General features: G+C 42.2%; 1 protein-coding gene across 2 annotated transcripts in view; it reads right to left on the bottom strand.

The window, feature by feature from the left end:
* The window catches only part of nlgn2a (neuroligin 2a), a gene marked incomplete at its 3' end in the record, with an annotated part of 269,076 nt that overhangs the window by 210,573 nt on the left and 36,821 nt on the right, over positions 1 to 21,682 (bottom strand). Inside the window, exon 2 of one of the 2 annotated variants that reach the window (XM_080741964.1) lies at positions 1,583 to 1,636. The exons of the other annotated variant lie outside the window; for it this stretch is intronic. Within the exon in view, the coding sequence (XP_080598090.1) occupies positions 1,583 to 1,636 (54 nt within the window). The remainder of the gene's footprint in view (positions 1 to 1,582; positions 1,637 to 21,682) is intronic. 2 annotated transcript variants of the gene reach the window in all.

The raw sequence follows: 21,682 nt of genomic DNA on the forward strand, positions 1-21,682 counted from the left end.
GTAAGAGAAGGGGGCTCTGGCCTCTCTGACGACAGCAGCCTTGAAAAGTCACGGCTGTGCCAACAGGTTTCATCACCAAGAAATTCTTCCCGTCTCAAACCTCCCTGCCGACACCCAGCTTCAAAAATAGCCTATCCTCGAATCAAAGAACACCACACAGAGGACGGATAAAAGGTTTCACCCGCCCTGTGCAGACCTCAAATAACTAGAACAGGGGGGAGGGAAAAAAATGTGTATCAGAAACATCATCAGTCATCTTTACCTTTATTATTTCTCCTCCTGCTCCAAGCTCCAAGAAAGAAAGAACACGATGCCAAGATAAGAGAACAAATGGGCGAGCTTGTGTATGTATGTACCGGGATGGCAGCGACTGAGGTAATAACAGGCTAGGAGTCGCTGTGTCCTTTATTCAACCGAGTGCTTATGGCCCCAAAGTGGGGAGAGGAGTCGGTGTCCTCGTTTGTCCCCCTCCCCGCAACGTGACAGTTATGATCATCATCGACTTGGATTGGGGGCGGGCGGGGGCCAGGTACGGGGACAGGGTCCTTTACTCAATAGCAATTTCATCCTCGGAATACGTGACAACAGTGCTACGTGACAACAATGAATGCCAGCGACACGCGCCGCGTGAAGTGGCTCTCGACATGCTCGCTCTGCTGCTCGACAACCCTGAACCCTCACCCACGCAACAGCGCTGTTTAGAGAGCAAACACTGTATAAGCCGGGCCTCCTGTGCGTGCCGTTCAAGGACAGCGGCGATGGTGACACTAATGATCATGATGATGATGATGACGGCGATGAGGACGATGATGTTGTTCAGTTCTTTTCGAGGCCGTCTTCGCTATACCCGGTCCATTAAAGGACGGGCTTCGGAGCACAGAGTTGACATTAACATGAGCGCTGCGTTGGATACTATTATCCTGTTAGGACACATACTCTTATATAAGGCTGGCGACCCAGCATGTACGCACACACACTTACAATGACACTCATACAGTATCACCAAGGCACATCTCAGAGACATAGGGTATTGTGTGTTTGTGCGCCCTTGCGTGTGTTTTTCTGTGTGTACTTGTAAGACTATACTTGTGATGTCCAAATGTCCTCACAAGATTAGTGGAGAAATACAGTACATACAAATGATACAATACATTATGAGGACCATTTTCCTCACCAGAGAAATTGTTGATTTTGTGATTAGTATAGAGGAAAAGATTGAGGTTAGGGTTAGAGTTAGGCATTTAGAGGTTAGGTTTAGGGGTTAGACTTGGAGTTATGCCTCGTTTATCTTTTAGTTGCGTGACACAGGCACACAACTAAGTATAATGCAGGCTTTAGGGTTAGACTTCAGAATGGCAAAAGGATGGCAAAAATGGCATTTATGAAATTACTGTCTACAATGTTGATGTCCTTTTGCGTCCGTGTGTGTGTCCATGTGTGTGTGTGTGTGTGTGTGTGCGCGTGTGTGTGCGTGCGTGCGTGCATGTGTGTGCGTGTGTGTTTGCGTGTGTGCGTGTGTGTGTGTGTCCCCAAAAAGACTTCCAGGAACAAGAAAAAAGGGAAAAACATGCAACAAAAATACCTTCGTCTCGAGGCTTGTTCATTGAAGATTCATCGTGTTTTTTTGTGAGTGGACCTACAGGGTTAAGACAAAAAAAGGGGGGAAAAAGAGAAAAGAGAAAATTCAAAAAAGATTACTGGCAAAAAACGGAAAAAGAAAAAAAGAAAAGAAGAAGAAAAAAAAAACAAGAATATCAAAAAAAGAAAAGAAGCAAGAGCAAAAAAAGAACAAATCAGTAAAGTTCACGGTTCTTTCTTATTGTTCAGCTTTCTTTCTTTCTTTCTTTTTAAAAAGAGGACAAAAACAAAAGGCATCACAGACACAGATTTATCAACAAGAAAAGACACAAGATCAAAGAAAACCCCAGTTGAGCTGTTCTGGATGCGCGGATTCCCTGGAAAATGGCTGCTCCTTGTTTATTGCTTCCAGCGCTGCTGTCTCCCCTTTCTCTCTCTCTCTCTCTCACAAACACACTCACATTCTCTCTTCACAGTGGTGCCCTGCAGGGGTCTTCACCATGTTGGCTTTGTGGTGGAATCTTTTTGTCTTTTCTTTTCTTTTCTTTTCTTTATGCCATGGACATAAGTGACCGGACAATAATATTACCAGAAAGTGAGACATAAAGAGCTAGCCCTGAATCACAGGTCATCATGACAGGTCTGTAACTCTGAGAGTGTAGCCTACAAATGGAACCAAATGGAGTGGGGTCCTTGCAAATAAAATATTTGAGAACCACTAGTACTAGCAGGACTCCTAATATGCCATAGCATATCGCCGTTGTCGGGTGGAAACCTCGTATCTCCAAGTTTCAAACGTGTACGTTTTTTAGTAAAGCAAAGCCCTGCTTCATCGTACAAGGCCGTCGCACAAAAGTGGAGAAAACAGCAGATCTACAAGCACACAACGCCTCGCACCACGAGGCGATGTGTGCGGCTGTTTTCACTAGTTTAAATCATTTTTAAAATGAAAAATGCAAAACGAACGGTTTTGGACATACAAGGTTTTCACCCGACAACGACGTGTGATACATATTTTCTGAAGAATACCTGGAGACTTGACATTCAGTAACTGGGTCTTATAATAATAATAATAATACATTTTATTTATAAGGCGCCTTTCAGGTCACTCAAGGTCGCCGTGGTCACTCATGATCCAAAAAAAGAACATTATAATTGTGTAAAAAGGGAAATCTGAAATTCGCCATGGACAACGACAAGTCACGACAAGTTGTCCTGGTTCCCTGCGTTTGGTTTTTCAGCTGAAAAACGGCTGAGGAGGTGGGGGGTGGGGGGGGGGGGGGGGGGGGGGGGAGCAAGGAATGAACCGCTGTGGTGTGAAAAACAGGACATCCCCTTCATCTCCCCCTCACCCACTCATGACCAGGGAAAAACCAAGAAAGGGCAAAACAGGCCAGCCCAAACTAAAGCCTATAGTTCAGACCAAAGATTTGTGGCAAGAACAAAACTGGAGTTTAAATGAAGCGTTAGAACCTTGTGGGGGAAAAAAACACAGTGGTCGTCTGAGTGAACCCCTAACACCATCCGGAAAACTCCCCTTCATGCCCAAAAAAATGCCATTTTGCCCAGTGAAACATGGATGTCAGCGGGTTATTTGCGACATGGACGATTGTTATTCCGACCTCTCCTTTTTAAAAGGGTTAATTCACAAGTGTTAACCAATTAGAGACCTCTTTGGATGAACAGAGAACAGAATGACACAGTCATTAGTCAGCCACTAGAGAGGAGGAGGATGAGGACAATGACCCTGTAACCGTAAAGTAGGGGAAAAAAAACTAAACATTAAAACATGTTGTAGATAAAATAAGTCACAGGTGCAGGGTTGTGCGTGTGTGCGCACGGACGTGCATCATTATTTAGAGAGCTATTCCCCAGGCCAGAAAATAATTACACAGCACAACAGCAGTGTGTCAATTTGAAATGTGACGAGTTAGTGTGATGCTAATTGTGCCATTGAGGAGTGCAGGTAAAAGGTGAAGGTAATTTGATCTCCATTTGCCTACTGGCTGTTTTTGGTAAATTAAGGACAGGCAGAGAGAAAAGGAGAAAGATATAGGGGTGGAAGGGAGCGATAGAGACCGAAAAAACAGGTACAGAAAGACATTGTATTTGTTTCAAAAGCACTACTGTATATACCAAGCTACCCGTGCCAACAAACGGTGCCAATGAAACTTTGGCACAGCTCTGTTTACACATTGTTTTATTACCTTTATTTATTATGCATGTCTTAGTTTTGCTTGTTTTTATTTGACAATTGCTTTGGCACGGTAAACATGTGATTTTTGAATTGAACTGAATTGACATCGACCAGGACGTCGCTGCTTGTCGTGTCTTCTCTTCGCTGTGGCAGCATGTTTGGTGATGGTGGAGTATAGGGGTGGAGAAACTACTCAGATGTGTAACTTGACTTGAGTAACAAACATATTGGCTTCAGAAAATGTAAAGTACTTATTATGCATGATGACCCATTTTCAATGTTTCCAATATTTCCTCCCCACTTGGCCAAGGGCCAAGGCTTCTGAGTGGAGTTGAAGAAGTACTGTATAAGGTATGGAAAAATTGATATACTCGAGTAAAGTAAAAGTACCCCAAAATTGTACTTTAAGTACGGTACTTGTATACTTTCTAGCACTGGAAGTATAGGCTCGTCCTCCTGTCCAAAGCAGTGGACCACCTGCAGCTCTGATTCGTTGAATTATGCATGAAGGTCGCCACCTCTCTCTCTCTCTAACACACACACACACACACACGCACACACACGCACACGCGCACACACACACAAACACACGCACACACACACATACACACCCGTCAGTCACTGTAGTCGCCATCTAATAGGCTCACAACCAGGAAGTGAGGGGGTCGTATAGTAAAAATGTTATCCAATTAGCAGTGATTTCATCCACAACTCCCACCGTTTCATTCATTGCACTCCAGTGCAGCTCTGAGAAGCTCATAACGTTGTTGCCGGGTAGAAACCTTGAATGTCCAAAACAGTTCTATTCTGTTATTATCATTTCAAAATCGTTTTAAAATAGTGAAAATAGCCGATACACAAAAAGCTCACAATGCGCTGCGATGCGACGTGCAGGCTTGTAGATCGGCTATGTTCACTACATTTGTGCCACACTCTTTTGTGTGATGCAGTATGACGTTGATTTACCCGCCAAATAAACGTAAACTGTTTAAATATGGAGATAAAAGGTTTCTGACGATAAGCAGGAAGGGAGGGAGGGGCTTATACGTTAAAATGGCGGCCAATTAGCTTTGATCAGTCGGTCCGTCGTACTTCATGCCTGCCAATTGGTGAGTAGCCTTACTCCCAACAGGCCCAGCGCTAGACAGCGTATCCATATTTACATCCATTTTTACATCCATATTTACATACGGATGCTACAGTAATTACACGGAAAAGCACACAAAAGGAAGAAAAACATCCAGACCAGCCGCACTAAACATGGCAATTACCTGCAGTGTGTGTGTGTGTGTGAGTGGGGGGAGACCACAAATAGAACATCTTTTTAAATCCCAGCCCGCAACAACATCTCGTTTGTGTTCTTGACCTTTTTGACCCAGAATCCTACGGATGATGAGTTTGGGAGGGGGGATGGATGGATGCTCTTGTTGCTTTGCTGACACCGAAAATAAGCCACTTCCATCAGTTGAGAAAGTTTCACGAAAAATCGCCCCATCCGTTCATGATTTCGAATTATGACCTTGACCTATTGGAACTTTTGACTCAAAATGAATGATCGAGGCCTGTACTAATTCCAACGAGAAATGTGAAGAAAGTTTGAAGAGTTTTGAGTTTGCAGCTCTATTCTAAAATGTGTTTACAAGCAATCAGCTAACAAGCAAACACTAGTATGGCAGAAAAAGTGCTACCAACATCCGTTCATGATTTCGAATTATGACCCTGACCTATTGGAACTTTTGACTCAAAATTAATGATCTCTTACTGGAGGCAATCATTCATACAACGTTTAATGAAAATCCATCAATACATTCTCTATTTTTACTGTAGCAGTCATTGTTGACCTTGACCTGAGAAAAAAAGTGAATCATCTCTTCGCAGCCTACTGTACTATAATTCCAACGAAAATTTCAAGAAAGTTTGAAGAGTTTTGAGTTTGCAGCTCTATTCTAAAATGTTGTTAGCAAACAAATACACAAACACAAGCAATCAGCAAACAAGCAAACATTAGTACGGCAGAAAAAGTGCTACCAATCAGGCATTTCTACAAAGAGACCATGGTTGGTTAATCTACTTGTTTCAATACAAAAAAGCTTCATACAGCGAGCAGACAGAGGAACCTGTCTGAAATGGATCCTGTAAAAGAAAGAGGCCTGCTGTGTTTTCCAGACCTTGTGCCATACAGTACACCCATGGAACGTAATGAGGGCTCTGTCTGTTCATAGCCCATTATTGGTGCGATTGGTTAAAACCCATTTAGAACGGGTACACATTATTGTGTATATTTATTTTATGCTTTAACTATTGAAAAATAGCAGATATACAAGCTCACAGCGCGGCACCGAGTGCCGCGCTGCGAGCTTGTAGATCTGCTATTTTTTTTTTTTTATCACGAAAATTTGAATTTTGACACGATTCTATAAGTGTCTTTTGAATCCTTCTAAAGTTTTTGGAAAACCCTATGTTTCACAATCTGGCCAGCCATCGTCAAAGAAAAGGTCCTTTTCACTTAACTGGAGCTCAGTTAGTCTGTTCTTGAGAGACTGCTATGTCAGTGGTTCTCAAACCTTTTCATGTGAAGGACCCCCAAAATGATATTTATTTGGCCACGGACCCCCATCTCAAAATATCTAGTTCCAGGGACCCCCCCAGAAGCAAAATTTGAGTTACAAACGTCCGCTTTGAAAATACATATATTCAAATATTTGCACACATTTTCACGACTTTTTCAAAAATAGCAGATCTACAAGCTCGCAGCTTGTATATCTGCTATTTTACACTGGTTAAAGCATTCAATAATTCTAGGCCTAAATGGGTTCAAACTATAGATAATTTAATAATAATAATAATATTTTTAGGCATGTGATTATAGTTGAATCAGGCGGCAGTGGTTCAGGGGGAGAGTGGCCGGTTCGATCCCGGGCTCTAGCGCCGAAGTGTCCTTGAGCAGGACGCTGATCCCCTAATTGCTGATGTGCAGAATGGTTTTCAAACACTGGTTGCAGGCCAACGGCAGACAGGCTACAGCAGACAGTGAGTGTCTGTGTTATATTGACAGCAGAGAGCGTCGTTGTGAATAGGGCCGTCACGATTATGATGTTTTGCATGACGATTAATTGTCACTTAATTGCGATTGATGATTCAATTTTGTTTTTGTCATTGACAATTACATTTCTGTTTTGAAGTTGCACATGGCAGATATGACACATAACCTAAATATACAAAGATCTTTATACTTAAAAAAAGAACATTGATAGTGGAAATAGCCGATCTACAAGCACACAGCGCTTATCATCGCGACACGTTGTGAGCTTGTAGGTCTGCTATTTCCACTATTTTTGAACATGTTTGAAAATATAAATTTTTCAACATGGAAACGATTATGACGAGTATGACAAAACAATTGCGAAACAATATTTAGTATCATTTTGAACTTGAAGTACAAAGTTATTTTCAGTCAATTCTAACCAAAATGGCTATTATCTCAACGTTTTCCTCGCAACATAATTACTGTCGGGCGCACAACGCCTCGCATCATTGTAGATCTGCTGTTTTCACTAGTTTAGTACATTTTATAGATGATAAATACAAAACGAACGGTTTTGGGCATACAAGGTTTCCACCCGACAAGGACGATATGCTATAAATATAAGGTGCTGCTGGGAGTGAAAATTATAATGTAGGGGTGCCTCGGATTAAAAAAATATTTATGGGGTGCCCTGAGACTGAGTCTATTCTACTTGACTGCTTTGAAGACCATGCAGTGATGGGGGGACAGGGTTGATTATTCAGTAGTATGCCTTAAAAAGAAGAAATAGAGTGAATAGCTGACAGCTGGGGACTGGCTTAACGTGACAAGTCTATTTTGTTGTGGTTGTGTTCCTTAATGAGTTTTATTTTTCTCCACCCTCTCTCTCATTCTCCTTCCTTCATCCTCTCCTCTCTCTGAACATATTTCTTTCCCTCTCATGCATTCTGCTGTGTCTGTATTGCGGGGTGGGCTAGAGTGGTTGGTTGGGTGTGTGTGTGTGTGGGGGGGGGGGGGGGGGGGGGTCTACTCGACTGCAGTTCACTTTGATGCTGGTTATGTAATGTTTTACTTTAGCTCCAATTCTTGTCAGGGCCACACACACATACAGTATGCATGCGCGCACGCAAAAATACACGCACACGCAGGTGCACACACGCACGCACGCACGCACGCACGCACGCACGCACGCACACACACACACCGACACACACACACCCACACAGATTTGGGTGATAGTAAGTAAATATGCATGCGTGTGCATATTTGACATGAATAGCAAGGTCATTCTGGTCAACAAAAACTGAAAGTAAAACTAGCAATGAAAATCCTATCAGTAAGCTAAACTATAATAAGACTGTGTCTGAATCACATCTGAAATTCTAATTCAAAATAAAAGAAAAATGTCAATCGTTGCCGTCATATTGTAACTTTCTGTATTTTTTTTCTATAAATTAATGGCCTATAGCTGGATCATACTACAGCGGCTCACATTTTCGGTGCATGACATGCTTGCATAGAACAGTGGTTCTCAACCTTTTCAGGCCGCAACCCCAAAAAGAATCATAATTGAACTGGGGACCCTCCACCCTGCACAAGCACTTGGAATTGTAGGAGTTGGCATTACAGTTAGTTTGACGCGCTCTTTTCCTTTGTGAAAATAGCCGATCTACATGCTCACAACGCCTCGCGTTGCGAGGCGTTGTGAGCATGTAGATCGGCTATTTTCACATTTTCTGTCTCTAATATTTTACAATTACACCGATGTTGGACCAGAGGTACTAAAAAGGCCTTTAAAGTCCTTAAATTGTCACTTTAAAAATGGGCAGATACCCCGTATACACTTATACTGTATGTTGGTCTGTTTACTGTTGAGTGAGAAAACAATGTTAACATTTAGCTAAACATCTGGGGACACTCTAAAATAATTTGGGGACCCCTCTGGGGGTCCCGACTCACAGGTTGAGAACCACTGGCATAGAAGACATGCTGGCTTCTATGGTATTCCAAATGACTGAGATCAGTTGTGGTGACAGAAAACTTTTCCCCCCCCCAAATAACAAGAGTATGCTACAGTTGTATAGCTCAGGGGTTTTCAAACTCTTTTGACTCAGGGCTTACTTACTTACTGTACTTACTTACGCCTATCGCCCAACCTTGGGCATTTGACTCAGGGCACCCCTGTAAATAAACTTTTCATCCACGGCACCCCTGAATTACACTGTTCATTTTTAGAATCTTACACCCTACTGGAGAAATATCCATCAGTTTCCATCAGAACTGACTGAAAATAACGTTATACTTGACGTTTAACCACTTGAACCCCAGCATCCCTATTCTGGGGGGGGGGGGAGGTTCACCAAAAATAGCCGATCTCCAAGCGTGACGCGTTGTGAGCTTGTAGATCTGCTATTTTTGGTGAAGAGTGTTGTCGTAGATAGAAAAATAACTCATCGACTACAGTGCAAATCAGGTCTGTTTTACTAAGCATAGTGAAGTGATATTGATGTAGTGATATTGATGAATTCCAAATATTATCAAATGATCTCGCGGCACCCCTGGACTGGCATCACGCCACGGTACCCCAGGGTGCCCCGTCACCTACTTTGAAAAACCCTGGTATAGCTTACTCAGTAGTCATAAAAAAACTGCACAAATAAAGTGACATAACATAATTTTTCGTCGCTCTCTCTCTCTCGCGCTCTTTCCCTTGCGCTCTCTGACACAAACTCTCCCACACATAAACAGACATTTCGCACATACACCTCGAGGTGACAGTTGTTGTCACTATAGATTCAGAACAGCATACTCGTTATTTCACAAAACACCAACGCAAAACATACTGACAAACATAGCTGACCGGCGTGACCGCAATCATAGAAGCTCTCTGTACAGAAGCATTTTTCTTTCACAGAGTGGTATAAAGGCTGTTTTTTTTTCTTCAAATAAGAGCGTACTACGGTTGCACAACTCACTTGATAATGTCATTTCACTCTCTAAATGTCTTGTTTATTCAGTTTCGTTTTCCTCTCTCCCTCTCTGCCTATCTACACACACACACACACACACACACACACACACACACACACACACACACACACACACACACACACACACACACACACACACACACACACACACACACACACACACACACCCCTTGGCATGACTGCTGTTGGTTGCGACCGTCAGGTCGCAGTTACTATCAAAACCTCGACCAGCTGTCCGTCAGTCTGTCACACGTCACACTTTTCCCCTTCATCAATTCTCACATGACCCTCTTCTAGCACCACCATGAGGCCAATTCTTGCAAAACACATTTTTGGACACTGCTCCTACAAATTTTGACCTAAAATTACGCAAATCCGTAAACACTTGGTCTACGCTCATGTCTTCAACATGGATCATCATCTGTCCCATATAGCGCCACCATCCGGACGATTTTTTTCAAACACATTTTTGGACACTTTTCCTACAGATTTTGCCCTAAAATCACGCAAATCGGTACACAGTATGTCTACACTCATCTCATCACCATGGATCTGTCCCATTATAGCGCCACCATCAGGCCGATTTTTTCAAACACTTTTTTGGACACTGCTCCTACACATTTTGCTTTCAAATCACGCTGCGACCCGACGGTCGCTTATCTCCCGATTAGGGAGTCTTCCTGGTGGACTTTCAGAACAATAGCTTACACATTCGTTTCACAGAACACAGACAAGCGAAATGGACAGAAGACATCATACAATAGCCAGGAAGGAGAGGAGGACTCTGAGTGATGAATGATATCCAATAACATTCAGGTATTGATTTATTGCTCTTCTGGTTCTGCGTTAAAGTGAAAGACAGTGACTGAAAACGTAGGCAGAAACACCACTATGGAAATAAGCTCTTCAGCTTTTTGCGTTTAATCCTTTTGACAGATACTGTATGTACAAGTATGTTGTTGGCGCCAGGTGGAAACCACTATTTTCGCCACTTTGCCTGACACTCTTGTATGATGAAGAAAGGCATTACATGACGAAAATACATACAGAGTTTAAATATGGTTTCAGTCCGACAGCAATGATATGTTCATAGTGTATATGCATTTTAATCACTATTATCCAGAGGTGGAAAAAGTGGTGGAAAAAGTATTCATTACTTAAGTAAAAGTATCAATACTGCAACGTAGATGTACTCTGTAAAAGTCAGAAATTCAAAATGTACTTGAATAAAAGTATTGGCATCAAAATGTAATTAAAGTACCGAAAGTAAAAGAACAAAATGTTTGAAAATAGCAGATCTACAAGATCAGATTGGCTATTTTCAAATAGCCACGATATAAAATAGGGTTAAAGTGGTTTATGTATGTTTTAAAATATTATAATGTATATCTGCAAAGTAACTAGTAACTAAAGTTCTCAAATACATGTGTTGGAGTATAAGTACAATATTTGGATCCGAGATGTAGTGGAGTAGAAGTAAATTATTAGAAATTGGAAATACTCAAGTAAAGTACAAATACCTCAAAATTGTACTTAAGTAAATGTACTTGGTTACTTTAAACCACTGCTATTATCCGAATTGGAGTTTGCTGTGGCTCACAAAAAATGGACTGGACTCAACTAGTGCTATGATTCCTCCATCCTCTTGGGGCTACGCTATGCCAACAGTGTTGATTGCATTGTGACTGTGGACTATGGACTGGGATTCAGGGTCTCTGCTGTGCCAACATGTGAGAACTTGTTGCGTCCAAGGAACAGCCAGCTGGTTATAAACCCTAGCATCCCTATATTCTGGGGGCGAATGTTCGCCGATCTACAAGTTCAAAGCGCTTTGCGACGCAATGCGATGTGAGATCGCGGATTTGCAGATTCTCACCAAAGAGCTCTGGGGGACCCCGGGGTCAACTGGTATTCAGGTTTTGATTGGCATCCAAGAGGGAATTCGCACGGACAGGCTGTTTCTGAGATTCAGTTCTACAACCAGGTACAGTAGCTCTACTGAACGATAATGGTAAGCTAATGTGGTATGTAAAGTATGCTGTTGTCTGCAGATACCAATATTTTGAAAAACTGCTTCATTGTTTTTATAGTTTTTTTTTGTGTTTTTTTTTTTGCGTTCATGCCTATTTATAGGGATAGACAGTAGGCCGACAGGAAATGGGGTAGAGAGATGGGGAGTGACATAAAGCAAATTAGGCCATCGAGATTGGGACTCGAACCCGCGCTGTCAGGCTCCACTGAGCCTACTGTAGGTGCCTGGCCCAGGCCATGTTTCACCATATTACATACAGTACAGTACATCTCTCCTTTTCCTTCTCACTCAGTCTGAGCCTCTGCCGCTGTCCATGGTGCTGAAGACCATAGTGCCCTTCACTCCATAGACTGAAGTTACCAAGTCGCAGATATGTAACTGGCTGTGTATTATTGTAGCTGCAGTATTTATACACACAGATTCTTTATTATATCCGAGTGGCATGTATGTTCACTCCTGCTGACTTTGAGAAGCAGGCGTTGTAGTTGTTGTCATTGTTTAGAACATTGGTTCTCAACATGGGGTCCGGGTACTCCTAGTGGTCCTTGAGGGGGTTCCAGGGGGTCCCCCAGCAAAAACCACTTCATCCATTTGTATGTTGGCTATTCAAAAATAGCAGATCTCCAAGCTCACAGTTCGTCACTTTGTGCCGCGCTGCGAGCTTGTACCACTTCTATTTTGGACGTTTTGGGAAAAATATCTAAAATGTTTGGAAACTTTCGAATAATTTTACGTTTTTCAAACACAAATCTTCTCTTCTAGGGGTCTCTGGCACAACATATTGTACTGTATCAATTTGGGGGTCCGACTGGTTTAGGATATTAAGTTGTTTTCTGAGCAGTCTGCTTTTGATGGTGCCAGATCAAAAAATAACTTCACAAATACTGTATTATGAAGCATACAAACGAGCAATGCAGCCTGTAAATGGTGCATTTATATAGCACCGTTATCCAAGGTGCTTTACAGAGATTGTGCATTACATTCACCCATCGATCCATCCATACACAGATGTAGGAGGAAACCATGCAAGGCACCAACCTGCTCACCTGGAGCAACTAGGGGTTCAGTGTCTTGCTCAAGGACTCTTCAACACTAACTCTGGGGGAGCCTGGGATCGAACTGGGAACCCTCCGTGTTCTAACTAAGACGGCACTGCCGGCCTTGAGCCACTGCCGCTGTGTAGCTTTGTACGCGGGGCAGTGTGAACGCAGCATGAGAGAACACGGTACAGTCCAGACCAGTGATCATCCATCTCCCAGTTAAATGAATACCCTGTGTTTTCCTGTGCAAGGTGGATGCTGAGCAGCTCATTTGGGTGATGTGTGCTAGTCTGCTTTGATGTATGACTGAATGGCACGGTGTCTGACAGCCTGTAAGTGAGCTCCAATGATGAATGATGGACGCGTCTTTGTGTGCTCCGAACTCACAGCTGGGGAACGGTTTTGAGTGTGTGTGTGCGTGTGTGTGTGTGTGTGTGTGTGTGTGTGTGTGTGTGTGTGTGTGTACACATCACACACACACACACACACACACACACACACACACACACACACACACACACACACACACACACACACACACACACACACAGTCAGAGTTACAGACTGGGAATGGACAAAAGAAACCCTGAAAAGTCCCTGGAATCCACTTTGAGAATCACTGATTTAAAAGCTCACACACATGGGACACCATCATGGGCGTAAGATATAGGGGTCCGCACCTTCCGCCGCCAAACACATTGAGGTCCTCCATATGAGAATGCTTGAGAACCACTGACTGAAGCAGCATCATTACGACCATTCCGGCGTTCCTGTTACAGTCGGAGGATTTCACTTTCATCTCGCTGATGAAGCCGAGGACAAGCTGCTTCTCTGCCTTGGACAAACATGAAAGGATCCCTCTTCTGTTTGCTCTAATAATGTGTAAAGTCAGCTCACTAATCAGCACACTAATGTTACACCAGAGTCTGCACGTTATGCTCACAAGATAACTGTACTTACAGTAGATGTCTTGTTTTGCACCTTAAAAGGCTTGACTGTTGTTTACAATTTACAATTTAGGCATTTAGCAGACGCTCTTAACACAGATCGACTTACAATAAGCAAGGTAATACATTCATCAATACATCAAATGCAAAGAAGTAGTAGTAAGAACATAGGTAGACCAAGTACCTACAGTATTCAGTAAAAACTTTATATAAAAACCTACAAAATTCTATCTACAGTATTTTCTGGACTATAAGGCGCACCTGACTATAAGGCGCACTGTCAATGAATGGTCTATTTTCAAACTGTTTTCATATATAAGGCGCACCTGACTATAAGGCGCACATAATAGACGCTACCGTTGCGTTATGCATCCAACAGATGGAGCTGTGCTAAAGGGAATGTCAATGTCAATGAATGATCCATATATAAGGCGCACTGGACTATAAGGCGCACTGTAGTTTTTTGAGAAAATTAAAGGCTTTTAGGTGCGCCTTATAGTCCGGAAAATACGGGTAATTTACACTTTATATAAAAAACCTAAAAAGTGCTATCCAACTTACATGTATGGTCATTGAGGGTAGACAAGTGCTCCGGTAAGTGCAATGGGCTGAGGTGGAGTCTGAAGAGGTGAGTGGAAGCTAGGGAGTGAGTCTGCTGTTCTAAGGGCGACAGGGAGTTTATCCCGCTGTTTGGGGGCCAGGAGGGCGAATTGTCTAGGACGAGTGGAGTTTTGTTGTCGTTCCTACAGTACCCAAACTGTTGTGTATAGAAGTGATAGTGGTATTGTTTATATACTGTGGCAGCTAGTGATAAATGCTGATGCTGTTTATAATAGGCCCCGCACAAGCCTTGTAACTAAAAACAGATGTATTTATATGTATTTTAATCCTATTAGTATAAAACATGTTTTTTTTGTTTTGTTGTGAGTGTCACTACTCACTTTTCTCTTTCTTATTTCTCCTATATGCTGCTACATTGTTTGAAGGAAGCCAAACAAAGTAGTTTTTTTTCTCTTACAATTCAATTCTTATACAAGATGAGACGATAAAGAACAACCTTGAAACTATAGAGCTCTGACGGCTGTTATAAATGTCAGACTCAAGCTAAATCGATGTGTAAACATGCTGTTCAGCAGATAAACAGCTGAACTGAAACCCTCGGTCTTGGATGAGTCCGCTTGTGAGTTTACGGATGGGTGAGGCGTTACAGCAGTGCTTTTTAAAACGTATTCATTGCCAAGAATATATAACCAAAATAGCGCTCACTACCAGCTATTTCACTGAATATATATATATATATGTTTTTTTGATTGATTCCCCGATCGATATAAATTAGGTAATGGGAGTCATGGGATGTTTAGGCTATACAAATTGTGTCACTACTCACTATCCGTTTAGGACAAATTAAACAAAACATTTAATTCAATTAATATTGCACCTAATATAATTAACAAAATATTCGACTTTAAGGAAACCTTTGTCAGTCAGTCTGACAATTGATCTGAACTTGCGCACGGACATTGACCATTAGCAAATACAGACAGTGACGAAGTCCGTTTTTCACTTCCCCAAAAAGTGGTTTATTAGCGTTTTTGTGTGAACGCCGGAGATTCGGAGATCAAGCTATGGGATCTGTTGCCATGGTTACATCTTGGCTTACGCACGCGCGCACACACACACACGCGCGCGCACACACAGGGGCGCTGGAAGTGGGGTGCTGAGGGAGCTGCAGCTCCCCTGGTGGTGGGGAGAAAAAAAAACGTTTTTTTTTCTTCTTTTTTTTAAAAATAAGCCTATATAAACAATAATGTATTTGACTTTGGGGAATAAAATATGTTGAAAAAAGGTATTTGATTATCACATGGTGACCTAATCACATGGTCACCTTGCCACTTCCAGTCAGAAGGGAAGTCAAATTTAAATCCCGCTTTGATGGCACACCAAATTCAATTTATTTGAGAACTAGAAACCGTCTATAGGCTCATTGTTGCAAACTAACACTGTTGTATATGGGGAATAAAAAACAGTAGAAAACTGTTACAAAAATAATACCCGATTTTGTAGTTTGTGCGTGAGTGACTATGTGTGTGTGTGTGTGTGCATGCGTGCTGTGTGTTGCACTGTGTGCTAAAATAACTAGTAACTATACAGCTCCTTGTTACACCGTTGTGCGGGGAATAAGCACCCGAAACCGTAATAAAAATAACCCAAAACCGGATAAAAAACGTGAATTTTTAAAGGCCGCACGCATGAACTCCTCCAGGCTCAGCTCCCCTTGGGATTTGGGAGTTCCAGCGCCCCTGCGCACACACACACACACATCAACCAGAATAAATCACTTTCCAAAACTTAAACGGACTGCATAACCCAATATTCTCCATAATAGTTTGTCTGCGCACATCACCGTGTATGGACTACTTGTATTATAACTCATACAAGACTCTAGACACACTCATTCCGATTCTCAAAGTGACCTTCAGCCATTCTCACCCTGGATGTAAAGCATTAATTAGTTGTACAAGCGCACCGCTTTGATGTGCACATCAGTCGACACATCAATGCGCCGACCTGCGGCACTAGAGGGTCTAGTGACAGCTGAACTGCTGTTCCACCACAGCCGTGAGTCATGTGTGACGGTGACTTGTTTGATAACATGCATCAAATATAGGCTGTCCAATGTTTTCTGGACATCAAGAAAATCTAAACTATACGTCAAACACCTGTAGGATTCTACACACAAACCTTGTTAAGTTTAAAATTTGTTTGTAATGCCAAACCAAAGGCTTTGATCAGAACCCTTAGCTCAAGGGTCTTCAACAGGGGGAACCCTAGAGGGTCCTCAGGGTTACTATAGGGGGTCCTCCAAATCTTTGTGTGATAGAAAGAAAAAAAGAAAATCTCCTTTTTAGCCAGATTCTTAACCAGATTCTGAGAACTCAGAGCTCACTTGCATTACCGCTGCATTAAAGCGTTGCAAAAATAGCAGACCTCCAAACTCACAATGCGTTGCTTGGAGCTTGGAGGTCGGCTATTTTTGGAGCTTGATAATGATAGCACACTGATGCAGTACTGTATGTAGATAAGTTCCCCATTTTCAACAGTTTTTATTTTATTTTTTGACACTTGCTTTGGCAATGTAAACATATGTTTTCTCATGCCAATAAAGCTCCTTTTAACTGAACTGAATTGAACTAAGCATAATCAAGTCAATACTGGAGAAGTGGCATGGACTTCTACAGAGAGGGCAATTCTTTGGACATAAGATGCTGCACTAAAGGAGTTTGGAGAATGCAATTCATTTGAATGCCGCTTCAGGTATGCCATGGAAAGAAAGGGGGCATTTGCATTTCTTTCACCATAAGTAAAAACTGCATTCATGGTCTGGAGAGGGCACTTTTTACAGACGGATAAAAGGGCAGGGGCTCAAGCAAGCCCCCTTTGATGTCTATGTGTGTACGTGCCTGGTCTGAGCTGTTCATTGTTGGTAGACTGTTACCGTTACGGAACTATTTACTGTCGCATTCAGGTTCTAAATTACGCGGATCGACTAAACAATAATGCCTGTGCGGCGGAGATAAGACGGAGTATTTGGTAAACATACCACAGAGTGTGGACTGTCTGGGCCTTTGATGATCTCTCGGCCAGCCCTCCTGCTAGGTGAGCACACTAGCTCTGTCTAGTATTGACAGAGATTTCCGATGAGCTTACAGCTTATCATACGGCGAAGAGGAAGGCCTGCAGACCTGGCCAACAGACAGATACACGGGGCCAGACAGTTTTGACTTATCAGGAAAATAGTTTCTAAAAAGAAATACATATATATATAGATATTTGTGAGAAACAGTTGTGATTCGTTTCACAACGGATAGTTTTTACAAGTTTGTTAGAAATATTCGGGAGCAAAAATATGTTTCATATTAACCTTTCTAGGCACGTATATTGGTGATTCAACATTGTCTCATATGTCGGGTGGAAACCTTGTATCTCCAAGTTTCAAATGTGTACGTTCTTTCGCAAAGTAAAGTCCTGCTTCATCATACAAGGCTGTCGCACAAAAGGAACACAGGTGCAAAAGAGTTTTTTTGTTTTCTTTTTCGTGAGAGCCACCTACAATTCAGAGCTGCAGAGGTGTGAACAGTTTGTGGCTGGGGTGATGAATGTCCTCGATGATCAGCTCAGCCTTGGCGGCACATCATGTCTTGTGTGCAATTTCTAATTACATTATAACTGATTATACTGTAACTTTGGAGGTCAAAATCGGAGGGCTCAAACCCCCGAGACAGATGTCTGTCGGCATCTGTCTTGTTTTTCAAGTGATGTAAAAAGTAAATAGAATATAAAAGATATATTATACTAACTGCTGTGTTATGCGGAAGAAGGGAAATATAGATCGATAGGGAACTGACGGTCCTTGGTCTTCCAGTTTTAGTATTAAGCTCTCCCGCTTAGCAGTGTAATATGGTTATGTCAGTCTGGGTGGTGAAACTAAGTGTGCAGTATTCTCCAACAGCAGTGGTTCTCAAACGTTTGAATTTCAAGAACAACCTATAACTCTGAGAGTGTACATATGTATGTTCCATAGTTACAGACCCGTAAAGGTCCATTTGGAACCCCCTCAAGGAGCCCTGAGGGTCCTCGGACCCCACTTTGAGAACCACTGCTCTATGGTATACGTATATAACACCAGTGACACAGTAGGTATTCGAAAAGGTTTGTTCCATTCACCTACTGTATATCGTACACCGTAGGTCGCAGATTAGTATGTGAACGGTCACAGCTTGTCCGTATCTCTGTCTGTCTATAACGCCTGACACTGTGTTTGTCGCTCTGACATCATGTTCTGATGTCACTGTGATGTCAGGGGAACCACTCCTACAGAATGTGTTTGTCGCTCTGACGTCACACTCTGGCTTCACTGTGATGTCACACCAACAGAATCCCTTTCATGCCCATATATGGAGTTCCCTTATGTCATCAATATCTAATTTGACTTCATTTGGGAATGCCCATATATGGAGGCCACATCGGCCACATACCATACTAACAGAATCCATACATGGCCAAGACAGATGGCCAAGACAGCCCATATCTGTGTGGCTGGCTCTACAGACAGGGATCTCCATGTATGGGCATAAAAGGGTATGATGTCAGATGTCATAGGAATCATAGGACTTTCACATAACGAATAGCTGAGTAAGCATGCTTGGGCTCTCACAGCATATCTCCACATACAGTACATCTCCATTTTCAGTCTCCATTTTCAAAATTAAAACTGCAGTTGAACGATCAGAGTTGCTCTCGAGTGAGAGAGAGCCGTGCAGATGCCTTTGTATTTCCTTCTTTTCTTCATGGAGACAGTATAGCAGAGATGTCTTCATGAAATACAGCTCAGACATGCTGGCTCAGAGTCTTGGCTCGCAGCAATCATAATTCATTAATATTCTTGTCCAGTGGAGTACATAATACGTATATAGTGTATGCCTATTATACAGTAAAGCCTGAATTAAGTATGCAAGACCATAAATATGGGCTATCAGAGGTATTTGACAGTTTCTGCGGATGTAATTACTGGTGTGCACAGCAAAATACTGGGTGTGACTTTAACACGGCGAGTAGAAAAACGGACCTGTAAGGGTCGGTTTAACACTCTGGATGTTACGGTGTATGCAAAACAGTGGTAGGGGTTCCATGTTATAGGGAATGACTGAAATGTACTGTATAAAGAATAGAGAATGATTAAACAATAATATATGGTCTCTCATAAAAAAAACTCATAAAAAGTGTTACTTTTCAGGATTCAAATTCTAAAAATATCAAAAGTATCAGATCTACAAGCTCAAAACGCTGGGAGAGAAATAGCAAAAGTTGCTACAGCTTTTCCACGATGCTGTAGTATGATCAAGTTGGGTGTTCATTTATTAAAACATGGACACGACAGCGACGATATAAGCCTCCGTTTACACACCTGCTTACAGGCTGCATATATACAGCTGTGTTATAGATAGGTTACATATAGGACTACATTCATACAGCTGGGTTATAGATAGGTTACATATAGGACTGCATTCATACAGCTGGGTTATAGATAGGTTACATATAGGACTGCACTCATACAGCTGGGTTATAGATAGTTTACATATAGGCTGCACTCATACAGCTGGGTTATAGATAGGTTACATATAGGACTGCATTCATACAGCTGGGTTATAGATAGGTTACATATAGGGCTGCATTCATACAGCTGGGTTATAGATAGGTTACATATAGGGCTGCATTCATACAGCTGGGTTATAGATAGGTTACATATAGGGCTGCATTCATACAGCTGGGTTATAGATAGGTTACATATAGGACTGCATTCATACAGCTGGGTTATAGATAGGTTACATATAGGGCTGCATTCATACAGCTGGGTTATAGATAGGTTACATATAGGCTGCATTCATACAGCTGGGTTATAGATAGGTTACATATAGGACTGCATTCATACAGCTGGGTTATAGATAGGTTACATATAGGACTGCATTCATACAGCTGGGTTATAGATAGGTTACATATAGGCTGCATTCATACAGCTGGGTTATAGATAGGTTACATATAGGCTGCATTCATACAGCTGGGTTATAGATAGGTTACATATAGGACTGCATTCATACAGCTGGGTTATAGATAGGTTACATATAGGCTGCATTCATACAGCTGGGTTATAGATAGGTTACATATAGGCTGCAGGGTTATAGATAGGTTACATATAGGCTGCACTCATACAGCTGGGTTATAGATACTGTAGGTGGGCTAAGGTTATGTTCATGGGTGAGAGAATGGATGATACTCAGTAGAATGGAAGTCATTGAAAGTCAGCGTGTGTGTGTGTGTGTGTGTGTGTGTGTGTGTGTGTGTGCGTGCGTGCGTGCGTGCGTGCGTGCGTGTGTGTGTGCGTGCGTGTGTGTGTGCACAGCTAAAAGAAGACCCTCCGATCTATCTATCATAGTCCCTAGTCCCTTTCCCATCTCTCTCTCTCTCTCTCTCTCTCTCTCTCTCTCTCTCTCTCTCTCTCTCTCTCTCTCTCTCTCTCAGTCCCTAGGTGCCTCATTCTAAAGCTCTGGACAGAGTGTGCAAGAAATATTGATCCACATGGCTCCTGGAGTGAGAGAGAGGAGAGAGAGAGGGGGGGGGGGGTGGTCTATGAATGAAGGGAACTGGTATAGTTTGAGAGTTAGAGACAGAAATAGAGCCAGTGAGTTGTTTGCCTAAAAAGGATGTTTAGTGAGTGAGAGAGAGAGAGAGAGAGAGAGAGAGAGAGAGAGAGAGAGAGAGAGAGAGAGAGAGAGAGGTAGGTAGGTAAGTCAGGCTCCTTGATAAACAATTTAGGCGATTAACAGATGCTCTTAATCCAGAGTGATTTACAGTAAGTAAGCAAGGTGAACACAAGGTAATACTGTACATCATAGTGACAGTGTAGCGCCTCAGTAATCTAGGATCATAGGTAAACCAAGAACCTTAGAACATCAAAGAATATACAATATGTACAGTACGTTGGTCTAATTAACATGCTATGTAAATGACATGTTAACCTTTGCATAAGACTGCATGGTCCTTTGCATGGTCTTCAAGGCTTGGGCAAGTGCTATGGGTTAAGGTGGAGTAAAATTGGGATATATAGTCTGCATGGGCAGTGGTGTAAAGTAACTAAGTAGATTTGTTTACTGGAAGTAAAGTGTAACAGGCTACAGGAAGGGAGGGCGGTGCGGGAAGTGAGATTAGGAGCCAAACAATAACACAGAAACCTAGATATTTAGAACAGCAACGGTGATAAACAAATCCTTGTTGTCGGGTGGAAACCTTGTATGTCCTAAACCGTTAATTTTGTATT

Source organism: Nannobrachium achirus (genome assembly GCF_963921795.1).
Source record: "Nannobrachium achirus genome assembly, chromosome: 14".
Lineage (NCBI taxonomy): Eukaryota > Metazoa > Chordata > Actinopteri > Myctophiformes > Myctophidae > Nannobrachium > Nannobrachium achirus.